This window comes from Sebastes fasciatus, chromosome 10 (assembly GCF_043250625.1).
Source record: "Sebastes fasciatus isolate fSebFas1 chromosome 10, fSebFas1.pri, whole genome shotgun sequence".
In the NCBI taxonomy this organism is placed as follows: Eukaryota; Metazoa; Chordata; class Actinopteri; order Perciformes; family Sebastidae; genus Sebastes; species Sebastes fasciatus.
In genome coordinates this window covers 31,229,715-31,254,140 of record NC_133804.1, presented here as the reverse complement: position 1 = coordinate 31,254,140, position 24,426 = coordinate 31,229,715, and the positions used below count along the sequence as shown (strand labels likewise).

At 39.2% G+C, this 24,426-nt stretch overlaps 4 protein-coding genes and 1 non-coding gene across 8 annotated transcripts in view; 3 read left to right on the top strand and 2 right to left on the bottom strand.

Annotated features, from left to right (window-relative positions):
* The window catches only part of pttg1 (PTTG1 regulator of sister chromatid separation, securin), a 324,950-nt gene that overhangs the window by 28,212 nt on the left and 272,312 nt on the right, over positions 1-24,426 (bottom strand). The window lies entirely within an intron of this gene.
* nkrf (NFKB repressing factor) lies at positions 301-5,749 on the top strand. Of its 2 annotated transcripts, XM_074649316.1 has the most exons (4): positions 303-533; positions 664-707; positions 1,637-1,761; positions 2,359-5,749. In XM_074649316.1, exons 3-4 carry the CDS (start codon positions 1,671-1,673, stop codon positions 4,641-4,643), a joined length of 2,376 nt encoding a protein of 791 aa, XP_074505417.1. In that variant the 5' UTR covers positions 303-533; positions 664-707; positions 1,637-1,670; the 3' UTR covers positions 4,644-5,749. The 2 variants fall into 2 exon arrangements, with proteins under 2 accessions (XP_074505416.1, XP_074505417.1); XM_074649315.1 differs by having other exon boundaries at positions 301-707.
* LOC141775711 (ubiquitin-conjugating enzyme E2 A) lies at positions 5,801-11,690 on the bottom strand. Its single transcript, XM_074649318.1, has 6 exons — positions 11,469-11,690; positions 8,915-8,995; positions 8,702-8,727; positions 7,674-7,763; positions 7,488-7,576; positions 5,801-6,841 (listed from the first exon to the last, which is right to left on the bottom strand). Exons 1-6 carry the CDS (start codon positions 11,510-11,512, stop codon positions 6,713-6,715), a joined length of 459 nt encoding a protein of 152 aa, XP_074505419.1. The 5' UTR covers positions 11,513-11,690; the 3' UTR covers positions 5,801-6,712.
* Positions 12,883-12,954, top strand: trnae-uuc (transfer RNA glutamic acid (anticodon UUC)). Its single transcript has one exon. It is a non-coding gene; the product is annotated as a tRNA-Glu (tRNA).
* The window catches only part of elf1 (E74-like ETS transcription factor 1), a 47,655-nt gene continuing 36,388 nt past the window's right edge, over positions 13,160-24,426 (top strand). For 2 of the 3 annotated variants that reach the window (XM_074649348.1, XM_074649345.1), the window contains exons 1-2: positions 13,160-13,437; positions 13,606-13,851. The gene's annotated coding sequence lies outside the window, so the exon portion shown is untranslated. Of the gene's footprint in view, positions 13,852-24,426 lie in introns of all 3 variants that reach the window. The other variant, XM_074649347.1, reaches the window with a different exon arrangement.

Genomic DNA, 24,426 nt, shown 5'->3' with positions numbered 1-24,426 from the left:
TTTTGGGGTAAATTTACACTTGTGAATGTGGAACTTAAAAATTAAAATTAAAATTAAATTAATAAGAAAAAAAATGCATTACTGTCTTTGTCACTGTAACCATAGCAACCATATATAATATTTATATAGTACAGTGCAAAATATATAATATAATATAATAATATACAATTATCGACATCTCTCCACAATTCACATGTATTTTGTATATAGTTCAGTTAGTAAACACATGAGTGACGTAGAGTGACGTAGAGTGACGTAGAGGTACAGCAGCCCGCTGTGCTTGAACTGTGCGGCCGCAAAGCATTGTGGGCCGGTGCGGTGTGACAGACGCCATGTTTTTGTATCTGGAGAAGATGGAGGCTTCCTGCTAGCAGGCTAACTGCTAACCCTGCTGTCTGTGGCTGTCTGTGGCTGTCTGTGGCTCTCAGGAGGAGCGTCTAAACCTCCAGTACACTTAAAGGATACATGTCTGTTTCCTTTAAAGACGAGCTGAGTCTGATATGAAACTATAAAAGCAGGAGAAGTGGAGCTAGGTGAGCTAGCGGCTAGCAGCAGCTAGCTGGCTACAGCTAGCAGTCACCACGGGTTGCCTGTATCAGAGCTAGCTGGAAGAGGCTAGCTGATCATAATAACCATCTGATCATACACACATCTCTCACTCAGCTGCAGGGTAGAGGTGTAAACTGGACCAGAGGCTGCACCTGAAGGTAGGAACACCACAGCTCACTAGTTGCACATGTCATTGTTGATTTAATGTCGTTTCTTTTGGAGACATGTTTGCTTGTGAGAGATGGATGCTGTCGGCCTACTGCGTCACTCTGTCAAGCCTTGTGTTGCAGCTGTTTGATCTCTTCTTTAACACCATATACTCGTTTTCTAGTTGTGCAGTATGATGTTTAGTCCAGGCACATTGTGTGTGTTTCAGTTATTGCATGCTGCTGAGAGGAGGTGTGTGTGTTTATCAAGAGGATGTGTTGAGCCTCTACAGGCAGCATGGAGTATTAACTCAGTATGTGTGGTGATGTTTCTATATTTCATCCATTCATGTGAATGTCTAATTCACGTCTTTTGGCCTCAACAACAGGTTGGTACGAAATGCTGCTGTTTTGATCTCTCCTTTAACACCATTTATTCATTTTCTAGTTGTGCAATATACTGTTTAGTCCAGGCACATTGTTTGTGTTTCAGTTAGTACAGGACAGATAATAAAGCACACAGTGCACTTTCATAGACTAAGCTACTGAAGTTACCCTGCACTATACTCATTTTTAACAGTCTCTTCTGCACTTTTTAATAGTCCTGTATCACAGCTGTTACCCTGCACTATATTCAGTTTTAACAGTTTTCTTCATCTCCTTGTAGTTTTATATCTAGTATATTTTTTGTACTTTGCACTACTAACTTTTTTACTGCCTTTTTACTATCATGTTTTGCACTATGGAACTGTGATGCTGGAAACTTGAATTTCCCTCGGGATCAATAAAGTTACTATCTATATCTATCTATGCTGCTGGCAGGAGGTGTGTGTGTTTTCAAGGGAATGTTTTGAGCCTCTACAGCTTGGAGTATTAACTCTCTGTGTGTGGTGATGTTTCTATATTTCATCCATTCATGTAAATGTCTTACTCAATAACAGGTATGGCCTGGATTTGATCTGGACTGTGCTGGTGATGGCAGAAGGGACTGACACTGGCGAAATGCCCTCCTTTGACCCAAGTCCTAGTTCTGAAGCAAAAAAGAGACCTACTTCTTCTGATGGCAGTGAGTGTTGATCTAAAGTTGTGTAGTACGTGTTTATCTGTGTTATCTACTGTTTGTGTTTCACTGTTACATCTTTATATCGATTTATGCTCAACTATATTTAATATCACACCTTTATAACTACTATTAGAAAAGTTCTTAAAGGGACTGTTTATAATTTCTTACACGTATAAATCAATCCGGGTCGGTGTCCCATGCGCGCTGTTCAGACTCAGACAGCACAAACACGGAAGCACCGAAACCGTAAAGTTATATCTAGTGAAGCCCGTCTTTTAAAATAGTGTTGGCCGCGGTCGGAGTACGCGGAGGAGACCGTAGCAGGTGAAATATAGAGTGATATTGTGGTTTTAGCTGACATGTGTCGCCTCACTGTTTTGACGGATGCTCGCTCACATTCAGGTAGCGCGTGCACACGGGCGAGCACGAGCAACAGGGCGCTGACTTTCGTTGACTTAGCGGCCACAGGTGTCGATGTTACAACCAATTTCTGATTCTTACAAACAGTCCCTTTTAATTGAGCAAAAGGCGGATTCAAGTCAAAAATTAGACATAAAATTTCTGGTTTTCTAACCGTTTACCTGTGTCATGTTGTTGCAGGAGACGAGCCCATGAGGAAAATGCCTGTTTCAAAATTTGGTTCCAGACCTCGATTTGAGCCTGTACACTTTGTTAGTGGTGGAAGCAGCGGAGGAGCCGGCGCTGATGAGAAGGAGAACGATAAGGAGCGCAGGAAGACTGAGTCGTACGGTGCGAGACAGTGGGACTCTGAGCACTCTTCCTACGGCGGCGCCAGCAGAGTGCAGGGCTCCTCCTCCCTGAGGCCTGCTTTTGACAGAGTGCCAGCGTACAGTTCTGACTCTTGGGGTTCCCAGAGAGATAGAGACCGAGACAGAGAGATTGGTTCAGATAGTACAAGTGGGTTGGGGTATGGAGGACGTGGGTCCACTTCAAACTTCATGTCAAAAACACAGCAGGACTACTCAGCCAAGTTTGACGCCCACTCTTCTCGAAGTGATTCCTATGCTCAGCCCCACAGATACAATGGATACGGGGGAGGGAGCAGATCAGGAGGATGGGATTCGGGACGTCAGGGTTTGGGGTTCGGTCATCAGGAGCGGCCGTCATCAAGCAGGCCTTTCAGCAGAGTCTACAACAGCCCGGGCAGGAGCAGTCCCACCACTTCTCAGTCGGGCTCCTCATCGCAGCCTATTCATATATCTCAGCCAACATTAGATGAGAAGCAAAGGCTGGTTTCCAATGTAGCGTCTGCATTGGCTGTTGCTTTTCGGGACCCTATGTTCATGACTGGAAGTGAATCACCAAACTATAATTTCATGTTGAGCCGCAGCATTCAGGCCTGCAAGACTAATCCCGAGTATATTTATGTCAACTTGAAAGACATTCCTCAGGCTGACCTACCGAAGAACCGGAAAGTACCGACCGACGGTTACGCCTGTGAGCTGAGATGTCAGGGTGTGTATCTTGCTACCGGATACTCTGGTAGTAAAAATGGAGCGAGGGACCGGGCCTCTGAGCAGGCTGTAAAACTCTTCCTGAAAGCAGTCGAGGTTCGTGTGGTGCAGCGCAAATACAGACACTCGGTAGTCACTGACATAGTTGTGTGCCAGATGCACAGCCCGACCCCGGGCTTTCTACCTGCACTTCGAAACCCAGAGGATAAACCGACACCCAGCTCCAAGGGCCAATACGAGCCGGACAACAGGAAGCACTGGACAGAGTTTGTGGTTATGGACAATGCTCACGACGCCATCTGCATACTCAACAATTCTGCGGCTTTTAATCGCATGAAGATAGACTATAAGTTCGACCTGCTCCCCAACAACAGCGCTTGGCTGTGCAGTGTTTTCCTGCAGGGTGAGCTGGTGGCGCAGTCAACAGGTACCAAAAAGAGCTCGAAGCATTCAGCGGCTGAAGACGCAGTGAGGAAACTTCGCATGAACCAGGCGCAACGACAGCAAGAGCAGCAGCAACAACAGCAGCAGCAGCAACACCACGAACAACAACACCACCAACAACAAATATCACAATACTCCAGAGGAAATAATCAATCAGATCCTTCTGGACGCTTCGGACAACCGGTCGTCAAAAAGAAGCATCTGAGCGAGTTGGTCATCCTGGAAAACTCTGACAATGCAATTTGCATCATCAATGACACCGCTCAGTTTAATAAAGTGTCGGCCGATTACAAGTTCACGGTCCTGCCTGATCATCGCTGGAGGTGTGAGGTTTACCTGGAAGGACAGTATGTAGCAGCAGGAATCGGGCCCAAGAAAATAGTGAAGCATATTGCAGCAAAGGAGGCCTTAGCCACGTTGAGGCAGACGCAGGCTGTGGTCAAATCCAACCTAAGAAAGGAGGGTCACTGTGACGCCATATCCCGATCCCAGATCCTGGCTCGCTCTGGCGAGGAGGCCACGAGGCAGGAGATAAAGGAAGACAACATCGGAAACCAGCTGCTCCGCAAGATGGGCTGGAAAGGAGGCGGTCTGGGGCGAGATGGGGAAGGCATCGCAGAACCAATCAGAGTGAAGGAGCAGTTCTCCAGGGAAGGGTTGGGTATGGAATCGGACAAAAGTGCAAACCAGCTCAGCAAGCGTGACATTGAGGATATCATTCGTACCTATGCCGGTTCAGACCGTCAGGATGACCTCCGCTTCTCCACGGACCTCACCAACGATGAACGCAAGCAGATCCACCAGATATCTCAGAAATACGGCCTACGAAGCAAGTCGTACGGACAGGGGCGGCAACGGTTCCTCGTTGTCAGTCGCAAAGTACACAAAGATCAGCTCATTGGTCAGCTTCTAATGGAGGGACAGGTGGGACGATACGAGCTGGTGAAACCTCAGGCCACTCACTGATTTGCATGCAGAGCAAAATTTAAAAAAAATCATCGGACATCCGCTTGGACTTCGGTACAAATCACATTCAAGTGTAACTGCTGTTTATACTTGTATGTGACAAACTTACACACATTAATAAAAGATAATCCTTCAGGGATCACCTGTGGTTTCTGCATTCCTTTGCCATGACATGTACTTTAGCTTTAGCCGGAGCTTTAGAATAAGTGTCTCTTTATTTGGTCTCCTGCCATTCCACGTCTCATATTTGTTTCACTTTTGCACAAAAAGCTTGTGTTCGGTACTTTGTGCTATCATGTCCTGATGATGTTAGTTATTTTATGATTTAAAAGAAAATGACTAAGGTTTTTGTTATTAAAATCCACTTTTTGTTTCGTGGGTATTTAATGAGGAACCTGGCAGAATATGCAGCTTTTCACTGCTTGTTTGTGAACACTGTGGACTCATGAGAGAAATAGGGATGCACCGATCCAACTTTTTCAGTACCGATCCGATACAAGTGTTTAATTAATAATCTGTATGCCTCGCTGAGTGGAAGTGACTGGGATCATTATTTTATGTTTAAGTCAAAATTAGGCTTGACTTGAACATTGCTTTCTTAACTTTGTAAAACAAAATGTAACAGATAAATACATAGATGATTACTGAATTATTTAATATTAAAATAATAAATCAACAACTTGGTAAAAAAGCCTCAAAATTAACAGGAATTACAATCCAGGTGTAAACCTTTTTAATGCAGCAAAAAATTGATCAAAACTTAAACAGGATCGGCCCCATTGTCACCGATATCTGATCCAGCTATTTGAGTCTGTATCAGCCCGGTATCGGTGCATACCTAGAGAGGCATCAACATCTTACTGTAGCTAGGTGCTCATATCAGTCTCACTGTAGTGACACATCTCCATCTCTCTACCAGCAATGTCGTCTTCTCTTTTAACACCTGGAGGTCTACAAATACAAGCCGCATCCATAATCAGAAAAATCTCCACATGGAAACTGTACGCTGTGATCTTTGTTAAATGTCAGATGTGTTGTGAGTGCAGTTAACTTGTCTGCTTGTTTTCACAGCTGTAACGACTGAATAAATTAAAACTGATAACCATCAGATGGATATTTTCGTACCTGAGTGAGTTAAAAAAAAAGCGACAGACAACTGATGTATATTTATTTTATTTACAAGAAAATGTACAGTTTGTTACATGGGTTACCAGTGCAAAGTTTTATAATCTGAAAACAGACACCATCCTGTTTTAAACAGTTTTATCAGCCTATTATGTCGGCTGATATGTAAGATTGTAAAATAGCATAGAAATGTTCTCACAGACTTGAAATGTCAGCATTATGAAACTCGAAGTTCAAATGTCTTGTTTCTCTGTCGGAGAGGGACATATATACGTATATATATTCACCAATATCTAGAATGTTTTTAAAATCAAAGGCATGGCTTTACAACAACAGTTGAGAGAAAAACGACCCCCAAAGGCATCTGTTGAGTTGACAACTTGTTAGAGGGATGGATGGCCACGCCAGGTTAATGTTCAATCCCTCTGAAAGGCTTTCAAAAGACAGAAAGAAACAAAAAGGAGCGATGCCACTGAAACAGAAGGAATAACACCCACGAGCGGCTTTGTTTTCTTGTAAATATGACCGGTCGGTATCTACACAGCAAACCACACAGCAAGCACATCTAATTAACTGTCACTATGTTATCCAACCAGTTTACTTCATTTATAAATAAACAGGTAGTGACAACTGAGAGACTGGCTATTGCCTTTTTTTTTTTTTTTTAAAGAAAAGAGTTGGGGGCATGAGGCAAGTAACCCAGATATAACAAGGTACATTAACTTTTAACAAACATACGCTATTGCCCAACAATAGCATTCGGCAGGAGTGAATGCCACAACACAACAGCATACAAACTTAGCAACAGTGATGGGACAAATATACTGAGAAGGATTTTTTTTTTTTTAAGGTGTGTTTTAATTCTGTGAGATCGGTTGTTTTGCTTGATCGGTGTTTTCTTGATTCTGGGCCGGACACTGTTCATACACGAACGGTAACAGGCGTCAACAGTCACGCCAACTCTGTTCAACAATAGCAGAAACCCTCTTCTCGTACTCCCGCTTGTTTTCCTGGTACAGCTGGGCTGCTTGGCTGTTGGCTGGACTGTTTGGGTTTGGCTCGTCCAGTAAAGACTATAAATATACAACAGAGAATGTCAGCGGGTGAACTTTTAAATAAAGCTTTATGACATAACAGACAGTCATCACATGCATAAACTAGAGCTGTCAATCGATTAAAAATATTTAATTGCGATTAATCGCAGGATTGTCTATGATTAATCGTGATCAATCTCACTTTCTTATTGGTTCAAAATGTAAAGGGAGATTTGTCAAGTAATTAATACTCTTATCAACATGGGAGTTGACAAATATGCTGCTTTATTCAAATATATGTATATATTTATTATTGGAGAAATTAACAACACAAAACAATGACAGATATTGTCCAGAAACCCTCACAGGTACTACATTTAGCATAAAAATATGCTCAAATCATAACATGGCAAACTGAAGCCCAACAGGCAACAACAGCTGTCAGTGTGTCAGTGTGCTGACTTGACTATGACTTGCCCCAAACTGCATTTGATTATCATAAAGTGGGCAAGTCTGTGACTCGTGGGCTTTCGCGATAAGCTAGTATGACATGGGTGTGCAACAACAAGTTGCATTAATGTGTTAAAAAGAAATGATTGGCTTTACAACTAATTTGCGTTAACGCGTTATTATCACGTTAACTTTGACAGCCCTAGTTTATCTGCATAAAGGAATGTTAGATTACCTGTATTGAAGTTAAGATTGAAGAGACATCATATGTTGGACTCCAACGATTCTGAAGTATATCTAAGCATATGCTGCCGTCTGCATACACTGCAAAAGAGCATACAGATTAAAGGATTAAAGGATTAATGTTACAACTTTGAATTGCTGCAATTTAAATTGTTAGTGCAATATATTGGGTACATACCATTTGGATGAAACATTTTGGAGACAAATCGCACTGTTGGAGGTTTATTTGGATATTCCTCTGTGAATTCAATGGTAAGTTTGAAGGTTCCTGGAAGGAAGAAGTAATGGCATAATATGAATTTAGATACATAAACTAAAAACAGTGCATTACAGTAATCTAGTAAACTACAAAATGCATGTATCCATTTCTCAGAGTCTGACTGGTTGTATTGGTGATGTTGGATATGACACACAAAAGCAAGACTAAATCATTTTTGTAACTCAGCTGCCACGTAAGTGATCAGAAACTGATTATTGTTGTAAAATAAAAGATCAACAAAAGCTCCAAAGAACTGTAAGGAATTAACTCCAAGTGAAAGGTTTGCCTTCCTGGACAGCTAGTGTTGGTTTTGTAGGACAATTTGACAAAGTCCAGTGCAGTAAGTTAATGGTTAAAGCATCTAAACTTCTTCAAAAACACTCCATCTGATCCATCTAGGAGACCTGATCAGTAGTTTGTAATTTACTTGTAAAACAAATAGAGCTGCAGAGATTAATCAATTAGATACTTTATTGATCCCGAAGGAAATTTAGGCAATTAGATGTCAAATATTAAATTAATCGCTTAATTCCAGCTTCTTAAATGTGAATATTTTCTGGTTTCTTTACTCCTCTGTGACAGTAAACTGAATATCTTTGAGTTGTGGACAGAACAAGACATTTTAGGACGTCATCTCGGGCTCTGGGAAACAATGATCGACATTTTTCACCATTTTCTGTAATTTTATAGATCAAACAACTAAACGGTGAATGGAAAAAATAATCGACAGATTAATTAACAGTGAAAATAATCGTTAGTTGCAGCCCTAAAAACAGAATCTCACCTGATAGACTTCCAAGGCACCATTTAAAATCTACTCCTAACTATACCAATTGATATCATCTAACTTCCAATGTACAAAGCTCATGAATATGTGCTAGATTAATGTCACAGCAGGGTCGAAAGACAAATTATTTGAATGTAAAGAAGCTTAGAAGAGGACTTACCATCTTCAAAAGGTGTTCCCTCCGGTCTAGAAGAGAGGTGACAAAACAGGTTGTCGATAATCACTTACAAATTACTTAAAATACTCACAAAACCTGCTGACATAAACTACAGCTGTATCACACATTTTATGTCCAAAAACCTGCAGTGACTATTTCTAGAAAAACAATTGATTACTCAAATGTCTGTCATAATTTTTTAACAAATCAACTTACCCAAAAATGACAGCGTTCCATACCATGATATTGTTTTCTGATGGGGCCCCACTAACTCCAGCTGGAGGATCCTCTTGCAAGCTAACAAATAAAGTAAAAGCACAGTGGTGTCACAAAACACAGGTGATATTAGACAAAGTCATTACTACTAAACACATACAGTATACCCTGGTTATATACAGTACCATAATACCCCATACTACAACATCATACATTACAATCAATTTACATATGTATGTTCCCAATCAGTAATCGGCGATCACAGGTTTGGTTAATATTACTGTTATGTACAAATCAAGGCTCTGCTGAATAGGAAAACAGGAGCCCTAAGTTGTATCTCTAAATTGTATGCTGAAGGAGGGCAGAGTTCACAGATTTCCCAATGGCAAACACGGCACCTGGATTTACAGCTGGGTGGTATATCAACACATTATAATGCTACTTATTTATCTGGAGTGTTTGTTTTTGCTAATATACTGATATAAATCACACTGTGGTAGTATTGTAAACTGGAAAAAATAGAGTTGTATGCAGTGCAGTGTCCTACCTGAGTGAAAATGAGCAATTCCTTTACCTGTTTGGCCATTACAGCCACATTACTAATTAATGTTTATTAAAGTTTAGTCCATTAATATATATACTGTATCATTACTAATATTAATACTGTAAATCTACTGTTACAGATATGTGCAATAACATATGCTGATCACTCTGTGCAATAATTATATAATTATCTGCCACACACTTTGTGCAATAATCTGGCAAAACTGTCATCTCATCAATATACATATTGTATTTTTATATTTTATATTGTATTATCTTTTATATATTTTTATTGCATTATCTCTTTTTTATTGTATTATCGTTTCATTAGCACCTATGGGATTGTCACAATCTAATTTTATTGTACTACACAATGACAATAATGGGCTTGAATCTAGAATCTAATGTTGATTAAAGTTTAGTCCATTAAGTCACACACAAAAAGATACTGTGGTGATTGATTTAAACAGTGGGCCAACCAGGATCAAGTCTTGGCCTCTGTGTCTGTGACCATCAGCACTGTTTAGTTGGAACATACTGTAGATAAGAAACCATGTGCCATAGTTGAGTGTCTTCAGGTTTTTAGTGTCTTGCATGGCAGATGGTTGCTTTATCCTCCAGGCTTAGATAGTGATCTATCAGGGCCCTGGAAGAGGAGCTCGTATTGGGACATTGTACATCTCTATCCAAAGGTTTCTATCTGCCTGTGAGGGGCCATCTGGCCAATGAACCATCAGTTTCACAACATCAACATGTATTATTACTCCTCCTGGCTGCCTGGCCAACGCTGGTTACCCGTAACTTAATAATTACCTGTCAAAACCACTCATTAACATGTTAACAACACACTAAAATTAGCCTGCAAATGATCCTAAGATTCCATCCAGTGAAACATTTCTTACAGAAGTTAAAGAGTGACATAGATGTAAATTGTCATCCTGAAACTTGCTCTCATTTATTCTGCTCCTGTAAATTTACATGTGAATTGTGGAAAGATGTCAATAATTTTATACTTGTTAACATTTTCTCAGATTTTGCACTGTACTATAGAAATATTATATTTGGTTGCTATGATTACAGTGACAAAGACAGGAATGCATTTTTTTATTATTAATTTAATTTTAATTCTCGCGAAGTTCCACATTCACAAGTGTAAATTTACCAACAAAAAGCCTAATTTCTTTGTATTTATGAAAGAAATGGATCTATATCTATCAACAATTTCTAAGAAAGTACACAATCTTCTAATTAATTACTTAAGGGCAACAGGAATAATGGAGAGAATTAAATTTTTAGTAGTATTAATACAATTTTATTTTAGTTATTATTATTATTATGATAATAGTAATAATATTTATAATTTATTTGTATTTATGAAAGACATGGAATTATATCTGTCAACAATTTCTTCCTCACATAACAAAAAAGTAATGAAAACAATGAATGTATGCAATATCTTTAACGTTTTTAAGTGAAATGATTGTCATACTCTCGCCTGGTCTTTTTTATTATTATCTATTTATTATTTTTATTGTGTTTTTTTGTTATTATATGTTGGTTTTGTTTCATTTCTGTTGTCCTTTTATGTTTGACACAGCTCTTTGTTTATGTTTTCGCTATGCTTCTTTTGTATGTAAATGTGTTTAATGTTTTCTGTTACTATGGATATAATAATAGAATATACTGTCATTTTGAAATTTAAAAAAAAATGTAAAAAAAATAAAAATAAATTTGCCTGCCAGTATCATCAAAAGACAAAAACACAATTATAGTCCTCCAGTGTTTATATATATATATATATATATGTGTGTATTAGTATTATTATTTCATGGTGTAAGGTTACCTCAGACTGCCGTTGAGGCTAAGCTAACAAGCTAGCTGTTAGCTTGCTAGCCATTAGCAATAGCTAACTAGTTCTCTATTCAGAATGCATGTGAGGATAAGCTAACGAGCTAGCCGTTAGCTAGAGCTAACAAGCTAGCCGTTAGCTTGTTCTCTGTTGTTTTCTTACCGTTTAAAATCTCTCATTAAACGTCGTCTTGCTGGAGTTGACATCCTGTTTTACACGGAGACACAAACCCTTGTTATAAACGTCAGATCGAGTGTAGTTAGATGTTTATTTTATCTTTTAATCGGTGTGTTATTTTAACTCCTAGCTGAAGCTAGCTAGCCAACGAATGCTAGTTTGTCAAGATATCTGGCTGTCTCTGCTAGTCTACTAGGCGATACCACTTTACACTAGAAAAAAGGAGGACATTCACATCTACTGGCTCTAAATGTGTGAGCTGTATAGCTGTATAAACACAATTTAACAGTACAACTGAATGTTATATTGTTAATTATGCTTGTTAAAATTGTGTGAACCACTTTCAGCTGGTTGTAAATATAACTGTAATATTTTTATACAGTTGAGAGTACCCCCCCGTCTCTACACTTGTGTAATTCCACAGAAAATTACGTCATATGTTTATAGCACCCATATTTAGTTATTTAATTCAAGATTCAAGAGTTTTATTTGCCATTTGCACCTATAATAATATAAGTACATTGTAATTCTGAGCAGTTTACACCGAGTCAGCTTTAAGAAAAGAAAAAAGGTAGAAAAGGAACAAGGTAATTACTGTACAAAATAAGTAGCACTTTCAACTACAACACAATAACTAAATAAATAAATAATTAAAATATATAATAAATATATATATAAAACGCCCTCAGTATAGTCAATAAATAAACTAAACTACCCTCTGCATAGGAACGATATCCCCAGAATACAAATATACGGTATGCTCCATGACCATGTTAAAAGAACTGGTAAGTCTCAAAAATATTTAAAAAAAGAAATAATTAATATATTTCAGACAATTACACAGTGGAATGCAGCATATTGCACAACATTACAGTCAATTAAGATCAGTTGTACTGTGTGTCAATAATGGTATGTATGTATATTTAGTTGTTTGGTAAAGATAGGTGTGTTTTAAAGGTTTTATCCTGACATTTTTTCTCATAGTCTTGTTTTTTTTTGTGCCAATTTATCAGTTAATTGAATATATTACTTTGGGGTATTAAGCTATTACTAACACAAGGTATTTATGGCTCACATCCTGTATTTAATGTACAGTAACAGTGACAGACCACTAGATGGTAACGTTAGCCAGTCCCCCACGTGTTGTAGTTAAGTTATACATCAGAACAACCCAGAACAAGATAAATAACATGGTTGCTTTAACTGCAGCTTGTTGGTTTATTAGACCATTATAAAACATTATTTTTAAAAATAAATAGAAGAGAAAACATTTTAAAAATTAAATAAATGAGATAATAATAAATAATATATAAATGTATTTATCAACAATAAATAAATTACATCAAATGTTAAAGTATTAAAAGTAAGTACTGAATATTTTCACTGATAGACGCGTCATTCCCATATGGTCTAGCGGTTAGGATTCCTGGTTTTCACCCAGGCGGCCCGGGTTCGACTCCCGGTATGGGAACACACCTTTTTGTCTTAAACACCCTCTAACATTGCTTTGTAATATGACCACACCAAATATATAACATCTCCTTTGTGAGCACATAATTATTGACAAATGTGAGTGTTTTCAGCTGGTAGGTAATTTGATATCATCATCACACGCTCATCATCATCATTTCCAGGGAACTGCTGCAGACCCCGCCCGTCTGATGACTTATCCTCAATTGCTCTCATCTCCACAAGGGCTTGGACCTTCCCGGAAGATGCCCATTTCCCCTTATTTATCTCCCTAAACTCGACTCAAAACAAACTCCAACGCTATAGCTTTTATAGTCTATAAACATTTTTTTTTTTGCAATTTTAATTTGCCTACAGCTGTTGACTTAATTGCATTTTAAAGTGACACCTGTGAGCGCGTTTATTAAACATTAGCTAACCGATACTGTTGCTAAGTTAAAGTGCAAACTCCACAGCGATGGATTACAAATGACACTAATTAATGGTAATTATTTACTTTTTTAAGCAGTAGGACACTTTGTTTCTCTCTTTTAACCCACTATCGTTCTTATTAATAGTGAAACCACCAGTTCCTTGTGTTTCCTCCGGTCGTCTTACTACTACCAGGCTGCAGTCAAGACTAAACTTTGGTACCAGGCCAATCATTTCCCAGGAAAATGTGACTGCTAGGAATTCCCCACGCATCAGCCCTCTGTAGGAGAGAACAGCACATCCAGAGAGCAGCAGCAGCAGGAGGGTTGAAGCTGACCGGTAGACTGAGCGATGATGATGATGGAGCTATAGCACCGTTTAGTCTCCAAAGGGGATAATAATGTTATTCTAACGTCGTCTTTTCATGAGGACTGCCTGCATAAAGCCAGGAGGACATGCTGTGCTGATGACAACTTCTACTACCAGGGTGAGTCCAGCATGTTTTATACTTATTAATGCTTTCTTTCTTGTAGCCTAACTATCTGTACTAGCTCAATGTGATGTTACATTTTCCTCTCATTGGTGCTTTCCATGTGAAATATTAAGGACTTTTTTGGCAGAATATTATAGACCTATAGATAGATAGATAGATAGATAGTAACTTTATTGATCCCAAATTGAGAAATTATTATATTCCCTAGATAGATAGATAGAGAGTAACTTTATTGATCCCAAGGGAAATTCAAGTTTCCAGCATTCCATAGTGCAAAACATGTTAGTAAAAGGACAGTAAAAAAAAATTAGTATTGCAAAGTACAAAGTACAAAAAAATATACCAGAGATGAATACAATCAATACAAGGAATACAAGGAGATGAAGAAAACTGTTAAAACTGAATATAGTGCAGGGTAACAGCTGTGATACACGACTATTAAAAAAGTGAATATAATGCAGAAGAGACTGTTAAAAGTGAGTATAGTGCATTATTATCTGTCCTGCATTATATATTGCACTATGCCTACACTCAGTACACAGAAAGTTATCACACTATACAATTTAAAGAAGCATCACTGGACTCCTATGATGTTCTATCAATCAATCAATCAATCAATCAATCAATCAATCAATCAAGCTTTATTTCTATAGCACCTTTCAAACAAGTCAAATGCAATTCAAAGTGCTGTACAGACCATTGACAAAAATGTAGAATGTTAAAAATGGATTTAGAGACTATAATGGCCACCAAAACAACCAATTATAAAAGTTCATTGAATAAGAGAGCAATAAAAGATGGGTATTTAAGATAATAAAAGATAAATAAAATACTAAATATAAATACAAATTATGAAACTACACAAAATAAGCAGATTGTATTAAAATAATGAAATTTTAATAAAATAGAATAAAAGAGATAATGATCAACAATAAAATGTTGATTAAAAAAAAAAGTAAAATAAACACTATAATGATGATGATAAATAAGTATAAACAATAAAACCATAAAATTATAAAAATTATAAAACACAAGCCTCTACTAGCCTCTGGGATACATGGCCTGCAGCCTACTACTCCATAGAGTTCTGTGACTCCCCTTTGTGTCAGTCAGCCAGCATGTGACTGCACTTGTGTGTGTGTGTGTGTGTGTGTGTGTGTGTGCTGACAATGCTACAGCTACAACTGTAATAATCAACCATTTGTTCATATAAGATAGCCATCACAATTATACAAGGAATGCCAGAGCAGTTTCTAGTACTTATTTGTGTTAAGAGCTCTAATACTATCAAAGAGCACTCATTTTGTCCTCCATAGTGAGACATAAGTTTTAAAGGTCCCATATTGTAAAAAGTGAGGTTTTCATCTTTTATATTATAAAGCAGGTTTAAGTGATATATAAATACTGTGAAAGTATCAAAACACTCAATCCATGGAGAAATAGACACAGCCCGTATTCAGAAACTGTGCGTTTGAAACAAGCCGTTAGGATTTCTGTCCATTTGTGATGTCACAAATCTATAATATTAAAACCATTTCACAGTTTTAAACGTAAACGTTCTAAATGTGTCCCAGTTTATTTCCTGTTGCAGTGTATGTGAATGACATCGACTGACAGGATGTAAACATGGACCCAAGCTGTTTCCTAGCAACGCAATTCCGTTGAAATGCGCTAAATGCGGAGTGTTTCAGACAGAGGATAAATACAGGTATATTCAGACAGACAGTATGAGATAAATAATGTGTTTTTTTTTTTACATTAAAGCATGTAAACATGTTCTAGTAGAAACCCAAAATACAATCATGATCCTGAAAATGAGCATGATATGTCCCCTTTAAGACTCTGATGTCATGTGTGCATGTGTAGAAAACATTGGAACATGTTAATCTACTGTATTTAATACCTGACCCCTCAGAACAATGTGAACATGGGTAGATATTCCCCGAGGACACAGAGGCACATGATTTTTTTCAGGTTACCTGTTTCAGGTACTACTGTCACGATATGGCGACTGTTTTATTAAAATAACTTGTTTTAATCATATTTGCTCCAATCTCGCAGCCGTGAGGCCCGGCCGCTATTCGATCTTTTGGAGGTTGTAGCGGGCAGTTTTAAAGCTAGAGCGAAGTTACTGGCATCATATGAAACTAGAAAAACCTGAGGAATCCATTGTCGAGGCAAGAGGAGGATAAATAACGCTCCAAAGTTCAATTTTGGCGAGGAAAAACTGGCATGGCCATATTCAAAGGGGTCCCTTGACCTCTGACCTCAAGATATGTGAATGGGTTCTATGGGTACCCACGAGTCTCCCCTTTACAGACATGCCCACTATATGATAATCACCTGCAGTTTTTTGCACGCAGTATAAATGTGTTATTATTGCTTATTCTAAAATGGTTTATTTCTGGTGTGTATTTTCTATAATATGACTTTTCTTTTTCCTAAAATTGAATAAAAAAAAATCGCAATATATCGCCTTGCTTACAGTATCATGATCGCCAGATTCTTGGCAATACACCGCCCTAAAATGATACATCAATTCATCCATTAGTCGATCATTCAAAGTATTTTTTTAAGCAAGAATGCAAAAAAAATCAGAGTTTCAGCTTCTAATATGTGGATATTTGCTTTTCTTTTTAGTCTTGAATCAGAATCAGCTTTATTCGCGAAGTGCATACATACATACATACATACATACATACATACATACCAGGAATTTGACTACAGTTTTAAGCATCTCTGTAAACATACTTACACAGAAATATAAATAACAGCTAGGGACAAAGCTGGACAAATAAAAGCAAGGAATAGACAGATATGTTATGTACACAAGTGGTAATAAAATAGGTGTATAAATATATATATATAAAGAGCAGCAATGATCAACAATAAAATGAGAAATAAAATAAAAACAAGTCAAGTGTTCTGTAAGTTCAGCTATAGTAAACTGGTTTTGTTTTGGACTGTTGCATAAAATAAGCAGTTTAAATATGTCAACTTGGGCTCTGGGGAAATTATGATGTGATGTTTTTTTGATAATCTGACTCCATTGTGTGTACTTTGGTTTAAATTCCTAGCGATGAGACTGAATATTTTCCCTAAAATGGCACAGAGTTGCTTTGAGAGTGAGTCTCAAATACTCATTGAGCTTCCTCGGAGGACAAATAAAAAATTTCTACAAATACATGTCTGTAATTCCTGACAAAATAGTGTGTTTTTTTATAGTGAAGTTGATCAACCCCTACTCTGTGGCTAAAGTCTAAATGTTTGCCAGATGTTTACATTTTTCAGTTAAGATGCTTGCATCATGGGACGGACAAACACGTTCTCATTGGTGGACTGCCGTGACGCAGAGGGAGAGGAAGAGTTACGAGCTCTTCTCTTGTCAGTCCCACTAGAGACGGGACCAGCTGGACCCACTAACCCTCTCTCTCCCCTCCCCTACAATCTTCCCATGGTGGGAACACTGGCAAGAGCCTTGTGGATAATTGGAAACTTCAATCCACTGAAAGCAATTATCCAGAGCAAGACTTTCCAAATATACTCCAGTGTGGAGTTGTTTGTTCCAAGCATGTGCCCCTTGTTTTTAGAAACATCCTGCCATACTTTCTGCCCACGCATCTAGCCTCTCTTCTCCCCCTCTGTCCTCTCTGCTTTAATGCTGTACAGGCTGTGAGTGATGAGGTGTGTGTGTACTGCAGATAGTAGACAGTGTGGTTGAGGCTAAAGCGGTTCCCGGTATAGCCTTCTGATCCTGTGACAGTGATGCCACCATCAGCAGTCTGACCAATAATGGACAGCCGTCCTGTGGTGTTTTCCCCTCAGCGACGAGGAGCTCCTCAGACATTAGACACGTCTTCTTCTTCTTGCCCAAGACGTACCCGCCTGCCTTAATGGGCTGCTGGATATTGATTTGGCTACACAAAAAGAGGATCTGCAGCTTTTATCCTATTTAGAAAGCAGCACTCCAGTTTCACAAAAGCTTTCAGAGTGGCCTTGCAAGAGACAGGGAATCTTTTGCAGGTTGTGGTAATCTGTAAAAACAGGTTTGCTTCCCTGCAACAGAGATATTTTAGTATCCAGGAACTAATATGACATTGTTTAACCCAGAGATTTGATGTCCACACATCCATCTATAAAATAAAGGTGCTTGCTGCAAGAGTGGAAAACACTTTCTGAGGCCACCATCGTTACGTAATGACATTTTCTTAGGTGTAACTTAGTGTAATTTGGTGCCTTAGAAATAACCACAAGATGGCAATGTTCATATGCTTTGACTAAACAAACAATCATATGAGATGGCTGACACCTCAAATGACTTGCAGAAATGCAGGAACCGACTTGTGAAAAGAGAAATAAAACTGTTGAACTTCCCTTTTTTAGAGGACAAATACCGCATGTTGGCCTGTTTTCTGTTGAAGGCTCGCAGGGGAACTGCTGTTTGCAAAGTTCCTTAATTGTACGCTGCTGTTTCACCAACCCCCCTGGGCTTGTGACATCTGAATATCACCTTGTCGGACATGTTTGATTGCTAGGCAGTAAACCGCCGCCGCTGGACCTGACGTCAGAGAGAAAGGAGAGACGAGGGAAATTCCACCTGTAACCTCACTCTGCTCTCATGCTGCCTGTCTCACAAGCATGTGACTGTGGACGAGTCACCATGCCTGAGTTTCACCCTGAGTCTGTGCATCGTTATGATGTAATGCAGGGTTACAGTTGAGCTATTTTTAGCAGGACAACTTTTGTTTTTGTGTTTTAAAGTATGTAGTTAGGTATAAAGGTTAGGTTTGTGAAATCAGTCGGATTGATTCAGGAGGTGGAAAATAAACAGATAAAAGCTATACAAACAAAAACTACTGTCTTCAAGAGCTGCAACCATTAATCAACTAATCCATGAGTTGATCAGCAGAAAAAGCTTCAGTTACTATTTTGATAAATAATCGATAAAGTAATGTTTCATGCAAAAATGGCAGAAAATGCTGTTTTCAGCTTGTGAAATATGGAAATTTCCCGCTTTTCTCTGTATTATATCATATTAAACTGTAGGGGTGAATCACCAGAAGCCCCACAATACCATATTATCGCAATACTTAAGTCACGTTTCAAACTTACTGTGCTGTATGCTCAGTATTGCTTCATGTTTCAAGTTTCTCTAGTTGTCATGCACACAACAATTACAGCAAGCAGTCATTGGCAATGAAAATGAAAATCTTGGGTCTCAGCTACCCTTCAACAATGCTCTTTAAAATGTATGTATAAAAAAGGAATAAAATAATATAAGTAATGTAAATATAAACTTGTGGAAGGCAGTATTTCTAAATGGATAAGCTGAATGTAAACAGGATGTAGTATTTGCCTGATGGGAAGACGAGCTCGAGACACGGCACCATCATGCATCATACATGATATGATATTGTGATAATATATATTGCGATTATACCGTTTGTCAACATCTGTTTTATCTAATAAGGTACAGTTTTCACTCTGTTCATCTCAGAGTTTTCATTCACTTGAAGGTCAGCGGTCAAGGGGATCCCTTTGAAAATAGCCATGACAGTTTTTCCTTACCAAAATTCAGCGTAACTTTGGAGCGTATTTAGCATTCTTCCCGACAAGCTAAGAAATAAGACATCACATTAGATTATGTTCAGCTGAAAAAGCTGAAATCCTCCAGATACCAGTAAGAAAACCTTCAATATGTGACTTTGTCTGCAGGAAGAATTACTGTCGGATGATAACGTGTCCACTATGGCAGCATGTTGACATCATGAGAGTAGTTAACCACATTACTTAGATATTTTTATGGTGCCCGCTGAGCTCCATGTAAGAACACAGCGTAGTAAGCTGTATCACTGATGTATGTGTAATTACATTAAGGAGTGATGGCTTAGGTTGTAATGTTCCAGCTCTCTGTAGTTTGACCACACAAAACAGCTCCTGCACCCAAAATAGAAACGGGCTTAGCCGGCAACTTTGGCGCATAATGATGTTTCACCTTGTCATTTTTCATGTCTCGCGGAGCTAATGAGGGAGCAGTGAGTGGTTCACGGAGGCCTTTCATGAGTCAGCACAGCCAGTGGTGCTCGCATTCAAAGAGCGAAGAAGCCGAAGGATCTCTCCTCCTTCAAATTTCAACAAAGTCTTTCAACAGACTAATATAAGCGAAGACAGAGTTGACAGAGTTCGCAGTGAGCTCCGGCAGCTCATCGCTTCTGCTGAGAGGCAGTTGTCTGTCTTCTCTTCACCGTCAGTACATCTTTTTTTCCTTTTGGGTTAATTTCAGAGTGGCAGTCAGTCCTCAGGCATGTTGAATTATTTAACTGCATGCAGCCAATGGGTATTATAATCTAGGCCCCTGAGTGACAGAGCAATATGCTCTTAGGGCCTCGTGGCATTTTTATTAATAATGAGCTTGAGATAAACTAGCGCTCTCAGGTTAAAAGCTGCTGGCTGTTGGCGCACACAGGAGCCGGCACGATCTTAGCCCTGAATTACCTGCTGAGCCTGTGACACAGATGGACTTTTCAAAACCTCAGTGATTGTTTGTGATAAGATGTGTTGTATGAGAAACAGCAGTTATGTGGTTCGGTGACGTGGCGTAACAATGAATGCTCTCTGCCAGTGTGTGACTGCAGGTAGCTGTTACGGCCCACAGAGGTGTGATGTGGACGATCTGGATTGTTGGCCTGCTCTCTGTATTTAATAATGAACGAGGTGCAGTCTGTAGTGTGTATCTGCAGCAGTAGACGTAATGCTGCTACAACAGCTAGCCCTGCTTATCTGCTCAACAGCTACTGGATGTTGCATTATAAGCTAGACGATTTATGCCACCTGTTTGGTTTGTAGGTCAACCCACCCAGATGGGAACTCCACCTAACCCCTAGTACACCAGTTCCCAACCTGGGGGTCCCGACCCACAAGCTTCATGGGAGGTTTGCGAGACCTTCTTGATTTTAAGCGGTGTAAGACAACTTTTTTAACAAAAAATATACAGTTGTCCTTTATCTCAGCATTTCATTCATTTCTTTGAAGAAAACTAAATAAAGTTTGGATTATTATTTAAGATAGAAACAGGATAACAGCACGATGAAGACGTGAACTCAAGCTACGTTCACAGAGCCTTCCCTCTCTGCTAAACAGCCTCGTCCTGCATTAGAGAAGTACGCACTTAAAACAACATAAGAGCTAATAGATTAATGGTCCAACACTGTATTTGTCAAAAAAAGAAGCCTATTAAGTCTGTATGATTGTCAAAAATTCAAAGAAATACATAATACAGACAGAATTGTATTTAAAGCTCTTCAGAATAACTCGGATGCAAAATGCACGGGAAATAATCTGCTCAAAATTCATCCAAATCACTCGTTTTACACAAACTTCCTGCAGTTGTTCCTTTACTAGTTGGGATAATTGTACAGTTTATCAGTTGTTCTGCACTGATATTGTTATGCATTGAATATAATACGACATATCTGTAAAATATGTCACTTAGTCAGGTGTTGTCAGTTTACTAAATGATAGAAAAGGGGTCCCAACAGGAGAAAGGTTGGGAAGCTGCTTGAGGGGTCTCAATTTACTGACCACCAGATTTAGTGCATGAAACTATTTTTTATAAAAGGCCCTACACATGTTAAGAATGTATTGTTAAAGCTGCTATAATCAATATTTTTTTATACTATCAATGGATCACATGACTATGTGTCTGTGAAACACAGATTATTATCACCTGCCTCTGCAGTTCCTCTCAGCTCTACAGAGTATTTTAGCATCTTTCAGCTCAATACAGTAGAATAGATTTACTGTTTTAGTTCAGTTTCAGTTCTCTCATCAGCACCGTTTCCAGCTGTATTTAGCAACAAGCTCTAAAAACCCGCTGCACACTACCTGCCTATAGCACCAAACGGTGGACGGACACAGTTAACGACTAGCTGGTGAACATAGTGGAACATTTAGTAGCAACGTAGAGCCAGATATGTACCTCAGGAGTTGTGCAAAACAAGAGAAAATCGTGGACTTCTTGGCATTCATCAAATGGCCAGAAACACGACTCCAGATGAATGCTAATGTTGCTTTGTTATCTGCTGGATGTGCAAAGAAAAGCTAAATAAAGCTAACAATTCTCCTTATCAACTTAAAAAGTGATAATATGCAAATGTTGTGTTTACAGCTTGTTTCCGCTGCCCTCAAAGTAATGCAGGTCTACAAATTAATCTATTCATTTATTTTAGAGCAGGGGTCTCCGAGCTTTTTTCCCCTGAGAGCTAATTTGACAAAATGAAAGTGGCAGAGAGCTTCTCATAGCATCAAGTTGTAGCAGACATAATTTCCGTCTTACTTTTATGGTCCTTTGATAACGTTTCTGCCACCGCAGTCATCACCTCTATTATAATCCCGCCGTAGGCTAAGGGCTTTTTGTGTTTTGCTAGGACGTGCGCCACTAAACGAATCCTCTATTGCTGCGTTGGCCTTCTACGTCAGTTTTGCTACCAGCCGGAAAGTCCCACGAATAGTTGCAGTGGACTTTAGTAAGGTCAACGTTACATCTTTTACCGACCGACACGCTCATTTGTCATTCACATTAGTCTGCTAACATCGCCTAATGTTACGGCGTCACTGATGTAACCAAACTTGAAAAGCAGTGCGACTCGTTGAATTGACAGGTTTACAAAGTGACTTTGTGTTATCAAATGTGCGTATGAACATAATCTCTGAACCATAGATATAAAACATCTATCTATGCTTTGAATGTTTAGTGAGCCACTCAGAAACGTGTAGCGAGCTACTTGTCGGAGACCCCTGTTTTAGAGTAATCATGGAATGTCCTGATAAAAAAAATCTAAAATCGGAGCATAAAAACAAGCAAATTAACACTTTAGCTATGACCAACACTCAAACAGCACAAGAGCGGTGGACCTTTGAGGTTAATGTGACTACTTCCTGTCTTATTTGAAGGAATACAAACACATCACTCTACTAAACATGCAGAGCAGTAGGTATGAGGAAGAGGAGAGCTTCAGTATGTCTATAGAGGAACTTTGCTGTTTGTCTTGAGTGTTCAGGGAGAGTTTGTGACCTCTAGTAAATAGTCTTGTTCCAAGAAGTCATATGGAAGTGAGCGCATGGTATTCAATACCACATTAACTGTTATCTGCTAAAGGCGTGAGGTCTGAGCATCGCTCTCTGCTCTGAGCTGCCACTGAATCACTCACATACAGCTGGATGAGCTGTCGCACACTGAATGCATTGCCTTATAGCCGTACACCTACACATCTCTTTGTTATGTCTGTATGTACTATAGTCACACTCAGTCAGCACAGTGAATCATCTCGGCTCAGCTCAGGATGGTCACTGTCCGAGAATGATGGAGTTTTCATAGCGCTGTGAGCTGGCAGCTTATTGAACATGTTGCAACAACAAAGTCTGACCTCAACCAGCTTTTTAAACCATAATAATAACTGTGATATTTGTACAGCACCTTCAATCTTTCATTACAATCCACACATGACAGATGTGTTTTCATTGTTTTCTCCGACAATAGTTCTTTGTCAGTGGGGTTAATCACACGGCCTCGCTGCCCTCTCGTTCCTCTCATCCTGCGTCTCTTGTGGGGTTCTCTTCTGTCCCGTTAGCTGGCGTCTCTCAGCCTCAGCCTCCCTCCGCTGTTCTGTATTTGAGCGGCTCCAGCAGCCATCAGATGACCTCCAAGCTACACAAATAATTCTGTGCGTCCTCCAAAAAGGCTCCCATATCTCATCCTGTCAAGGATTGTTCCAAAAATGTTTGTCAGGTTTTGTAACCCCACAGTATACTCCGAAATAACTCTTTACTGAGCGATCTGGATTTTCTGAGTGCAGTTCTTAGTGGAGTTTGTTTGTCAGGTACAAGTTTGTAGGGCATACCTGGATAAAATGTGTCCTATAAATCAAGTTTGGGAGCAAAAGTATTAAATGTAGTGAGGAGGACTAGTCATACTGTATTCAAAGGGCTCCATTTACTAAGCTTTGAGCCATTAAATAAGCATTCAGGCCAGTGCTTGAACAGGAAATAAAGTGCCAGTACTCCCCTTATTCACATGTTGGTGTGTGTATCGGCCGGTATCAGCCATCATTTCGAGGCCCACATTCTGAGTTTCTACAGAGAATAAAAGATATTGGGTGATATCAAGTTAGGGGTTGTTCCCCCAAGAAAATGTGAAGGTTCTTGACTAAAGCCCCGGACACACCAACCCGACGTCAAAGAACTAGCGTCGACGAAGGCCGACCGTTGAGTCGCCTCAAGTTGCCTTTGTCTAGGCCAAAAAGTTACACTCGAACACACCGCAAAGACTACAGCCGATGGCCAACTACCAAGAACGTTCTGCGCCTGCGTGAAATGAAATAGCAGGTAGCGGTAGTCCGTATTCGTCATTCAAAAAGGGAAACTGGAAGACCTAGGCTGACGGATATACAAGCTGTTGTTATGATACATACATGAAACAAAGCGGCGTTTGTCGACCATTTTCACACCACTCTCACTCACCACTTAGCTTCATTCTAGATGGCCACGTCGTTGTGAAAATATGAGATGACT